At 38.7% G+C, this 5,165-nt stretch overlaps 1 protein-coding gene across 1 annotated transcript; it reads left to right on the plus strand.

Moving 5' to 3' along the window:
• Positions 1-2,762: 2,762 nt before the first annotated feature.
• On the plus strand, positions 2,763-3,050 carry LOC308630228 (small ribosomal subunit protein eS27-like). Its single transcript, XM_081258717.1, has one exon. The coding sequence runs from the start codon at positions 2,852-2,854 to the stop codon at positions 3,008-3,010; it is 159 nt and encodes a 52-aa protein (XP_081114843.1). The 5' UTR covers positions 2,763-2,851; the 3' UTR covers positions 3,011-3,050.
• Positions 3,051-5,165: the final 2,115 nt, after the last annotated feature.

Below are 5,165 nucleotides of genomic sequence, written 5' to 3' on the forward strand. Positions count from 1 at the left end.
GCATCCTGGTCACTGTGAAGAGGAGGAGAGAACTGAGGGATCAAGCTCATGCTCTGAAATGCTTGTGTCAGGAGTGACACACACCACTTCTGTGTACAGCTTTTTGTACAGAAAGAGTCAGTGACTACTGATGCACAGGAGGGCTGCTGGTGCTGAGAAATGGAGAACGGAGAGCATGGGTTATTCCGTGAACTGCAACCACACTGTCATCTTGGAATCCAATAAAATCTAGACTTAAGTTTAAGGGGTATCAGACTTAACAGTTGTGATGGACAAAACTTTTTTCTTGGAAAATAATTAATCGATGGAGGCCAAAGGAAAAGAGATTGTCTGAGAGCAGCCTCTGTAGGGGACTGTGTGCCAACTTTCTGTCAGTAAAGGCTTCTGATTGGAGGTCTGGGTTCTGCATGTTTTTTCTCTTCTCTGACTGTGAAGACACCTTTCCGTCCAGTTCAGTCATTTCCTACAGATCTTCTGGTCAAGATTTAAGTGATAGATGAAGGGAACTGGGGAAGGTCAGCGGGAGAGTAGGTTATAGAAACATTTCCAGGAGAATTCCTTTCTCCTTTAATCACTAGTTTTACTTTCACTCAAGCATGTTAATGTAGATGTTCTTAAATCAGGAGTATATTTATTTTGAACCTTTTAACACTGCAGATCAGCTAGCTGAGTTTCATATTCTAAAAGAACAAGGTAAACAAATGACACTAGTGAATAGAAAATATTAATCTCTCACATGCTTTAGTTTAAATAGTTATAGGAAAGTGCTGTCCTATTAAAATACATTAGCCTATAGCAAACCATTAAAAAATTCTAATGAATCCATTTCTTCCCAAAGAAAACTATTTCAGCATTCAATCAGTTAATATAATGGATTAAAATAGAACATCATTTTGATGGCACAATTTCAAAACGGAAGGAACTAGAGACATTCAGATACTGAACATTCAACTCAAGCTATGATTTCAGCAGGGAGTCTTATTTGGGCTTTCTTCATTCTAATTCCATCATTTTCAAATTTCATTAACAGCAGTGGGACACAAAAATTTCCAACAGTGATGCTTTACAAAACCCTGCAAGTTTTGAATAATATTGGTCTTTGTCATCATTTTATTTCCAAGTGTGTGTGTTTATATTCTTTTGCTGAGGAATGACTCAGAATTTCTCCCAGTGGGCATTGAAGAATTAAATTTTAAAAGACAATGAGTATTCAGTTTCACTGTGTATAGCTGAAATAACCTGATTTAACTTGGTTATGTGTAAAAATTGGGGTAAGGCTAAGAGAATTACCTAATTACCTTTTGAGAAGACTAAGATGAATTACCTAACCTTCTGAATCATCTACTGAAATAATTAGATTTTCAAAAATAAGAAGTTATTATTTTCATGTAAATTAAAGGTGTTTTCAGAGTAGGTAGAACTAACACAGGAAGTTATACACACACACCCCTGCCCACCACACCCATCCATACATGCATAAAGTGATGTTTTGTGTTTCAGTGTATATTGTCCATGAATTGTGTAAATGGCAAGCCGTATGATTTGTCCAGTAAAATTAGTATTTTAGAGTGGTAAGGGACAGAAGTAGGAACAAAGGAAACCAACGCAAGTTCCCAACTTCGAAACTGTAGGTGTGCTACAAGTGATTATCAGCGTAGACTCTTCAGTACTGCTAGATGGTGGTGGTTAGCTCCACGTATTAGGACTTGAATAATTACACAAACTACAGTTGGGTAAGTGGTCAGATATCTTTTCAACACTGTGAAGGAGCAAAGTGGCAGAAGCCTGGCAGCAGGATGACAGTACCTTTTATTCACTTCGTGGGAATTAGGAGGTTAGGGTGGCTCTGTGGTCAGTAGGTTATCAGATTATCGGAGGTTATAAAACAAAGTCTCAGATTATCAGAGGTTGCAGAAATGCCTTGTTTCAGAGAAAGGAGAGAAAAAGCGTCTTACTAATAAGATTATTATTATTATTTCTGGGTAAAAAATCCTCAAAGAGTGCTACTACTGAAAAATTAAATTATTAGGCAAAAACACCCTGGTCTGTGATGTCGAGGATAGAGATTGAATAGAATAGAGTGCTACTCCCTTTCCTCATAATCCGTTTCTCTCATGCTTCCTCACGGAAGCCCACTGATTTTGCATTATGTTTAGTTTCTTAAAAGTCTCCCAGAATCTCTATTTCTACTGTCTTCTATGCCCCGTTAAAGGAAATCTCTTCAATACCTATTTATTCAGTTAATTACATGTCAGGAGCTGGGCTAAACACATTAATGTATTTAATATTATCTGGTTAAAAAACTTTGTGAAAACAGGCATAGACACTATTTGTTTCTTCACCATGAAACATATCTGTGGGCAATATCCTAAGAGGGAGATGTTTAGAGATTTTTAGTGGAAATATTTAGTGGCATTTATTACCCCTCACTCTTTCTTTCCAACAAATGAAAAACAACAAAACTGTTCAAAACTTACTGTTTCTTTATTATATTTCTATATTACATTTTTTTGTGATTATAACTGCAACTGCCATAATCATTAAAGAGAGCAATGTAAGACCTCTGGAGCTCAAATTCAGGAGAAATAGAAAACAAATTTATAGTAATCACTATATAGGGGAAACTTTTGACATCTTATTTAAGTGAACTTACTGGACACTAAAATCCAAAGTCCTTAGGAGGCTACATTCTGAAACACTGACTCATAACATTAAAAAATTATTAGACTTTCTCGGATGATTACTTCCCCATGAGAAGATGCCTCTTGCAAAGGATCTCCTTCATCCCTCTGCAAGATAGAAGAGGAAACACAAGAAGAAGTGCCTGGTGTAGAGCCCCAATTCCTACTTCATGAATGTGAAATGCCCAGGATGCTATAAAATCACCACTGTCTTTAGCCATGAACGAACAGCAGTTTTGTGTGTTGGCTGCTCTACTGTCCTCAGCCAGGCTGCAAGGGGAAAAGCAAGGCTTACAGGAGGATGCTTCTTCAGACAGAAGCAGCATTAAAAGTACCCTGGGGCTTCCCTGGTGGCGCAGTGGTTGAGAGTCCGCCTGCCAATGCAGGAGACACGGGTTCGTGCCCCAGTCCAGGATGATCCCACATGCTGTGGAGTGGCTAGGCCCGTGAGCCATGGCCGCTGAGCCTGCGCATCCGGAGCCTGTACTCCGCAATGGGAGAGGCCACAGCAGTGAGAGGCCCACATACCCCCCCCCAAAAAAAAAGTACCCTGAATCAAGATGAATGGGAAACCATACCATAAACACATTTTGAATACAAAAGCATCATTAAAGATGAGAAAAACTTTAGATTCTTCAGCAATTTGGAGAACTGTTCATAAAGGTAAACCCTTTGAAGATGTCTGCCTTAATGGACAATGTTCTTGAAAAAAAAGTAAAGTTAGTAAAGTTTAATTCTGATGAATTCAGGAAGCACAGTGAGAATTCAATGTTGTGGAAGGTGATAATGACACTGCATGCAGCCAGCTTATAAGACACTTAACAGCTCTGATTAGCAGTAGAATAGCCTGGCCAGAACATTAAGTCATCTATATGAATTTTTAAGACATAAAAACCGAAAAGAAAATAAAAACCAAGAAGTATTTAAAGTGCTTGGTAGCAACTGAAGTAATTTATATGTAAACCATGCTAGAGATTTCAAGATATAGAGGAAGAGAGATAACAGTGGAGACATGGTACCTCCTGGATGCTAATGGAGGACGTCCAGTATCCACAACAACAAAAACCGTCCCTGGGCACATTTTTGTGAACATTTCTGACTGTTATCTACCACTAGGGAAAAAGGAAGACCAGGTACTTGCCTTCTGAGAACTCTGGCAGATGAGTGGCAGTCATTGGGCTACACTCAGCCAATCATAAGCATCCTCCTGGTGTGTACTTAGTCTGGTTGTATCATTAAAATACAGGGATAGTTTAAAATCTATTCTGCGACTGACAGCAGCAAGAGCACCCTCTTGGCTCCAGTAGGGTAGTGGGCATGGGAGCAAAGGAGCCAAGAGCAGTTTAAAAACACAGTCTTTGTGAGGTCATCTTGAGTGTGGTTCTAACCACCAGGCTTCCTTTGATTTCTGAACCTTTTCAAGCCCAGATCACCCTCATGCCCATTGATTCTCTGAGCCACCCATCATCTATCCATTAAGGTTATTTTTGGCTCAGGATATACAGGGTCATTTTCTATTTTTTGTCAGCCAGTATCTTGACTGCAGCCCACGTACAATAGCCAGATACCACAGTGGATACAAATTGTCCCAGCTTCCACTGTGAGCCAGATCTCAACCATATGATTCTTTATCATTGTGAGATTCTTAAAGTTTATACCATAAATTTGTTTTTTGCAGTCTGGAAGAGAGCACATAGTGATATTTAGCAAATACCTCTTGAATGAAAGAGTGAAATAGGCATTTTATGCATAATTCAGTTGAAGTTTGAGTCTCACAGATTCAAAGACCTAAAGCTATTTTATAGAACACACTAAAGCTGGCAACAGGAAGCTATAGAGATCACATTTGTGAATTTCACATTTTTGTGAAAATTGAGCACAGGCAGGAGTGTTAATGGTGCAATAGTGGTATGTAAATATATGACACATGCTTTACTAAAAACTCAATTCTAATGATTTTTTTAACATCTATATTGGAGTTTAATTGTTTTACATTGTTGTGTTAGTTGCTGCTGTATAACAAAGTGAATCAGCTATATGTATACATATATCCCCATATCCCTTCCCTCTTGTGTCTCCCTCCCACCCTCCCTATCCCACACCTCTAGGTGGTCAGGAAGCACCGATCTGATCTCCCTGTGCTATGCGGCTGCTTCCCACTAGCTATCTATTTTACATTTGGTAGTGTATATATGCCAATGCCACTCTTTGTAATAAACATTAAAGAACACTCAACTTAATTTGAATTTGCTGAAGTAGATATAAATAATTTACAAAGATAATGTCATTCAACAAAGGACTGAAAATGTGTAAGAGTGAAATGTGAAGTCTTTGGCCAAAACATATCCACTACTTTGTACTGCTCAATGTACCAGAATCCTGGCTGATTAAGCAATGTGACTGCCATCCATCAAGGCTTCAAATGATTTTCATTTTCTAACCTTGCAACCTGGTGGACTAAAACAAGTTGTCAGTGTACACCCG

Source organism: Mesoplodon bidens (genome assembly GCF_964165515.1).
Source record: "Mesoplodon bidens genome assembly, chromosome: 16".
NCBI classification, from domain to species: domain Eukaryota; kingdom Metazoa; phylum Chordata; class Mammalia; order Artiodactyla; family Ziphiidae; genus Mesoplodon; species Mesoplodon bidens.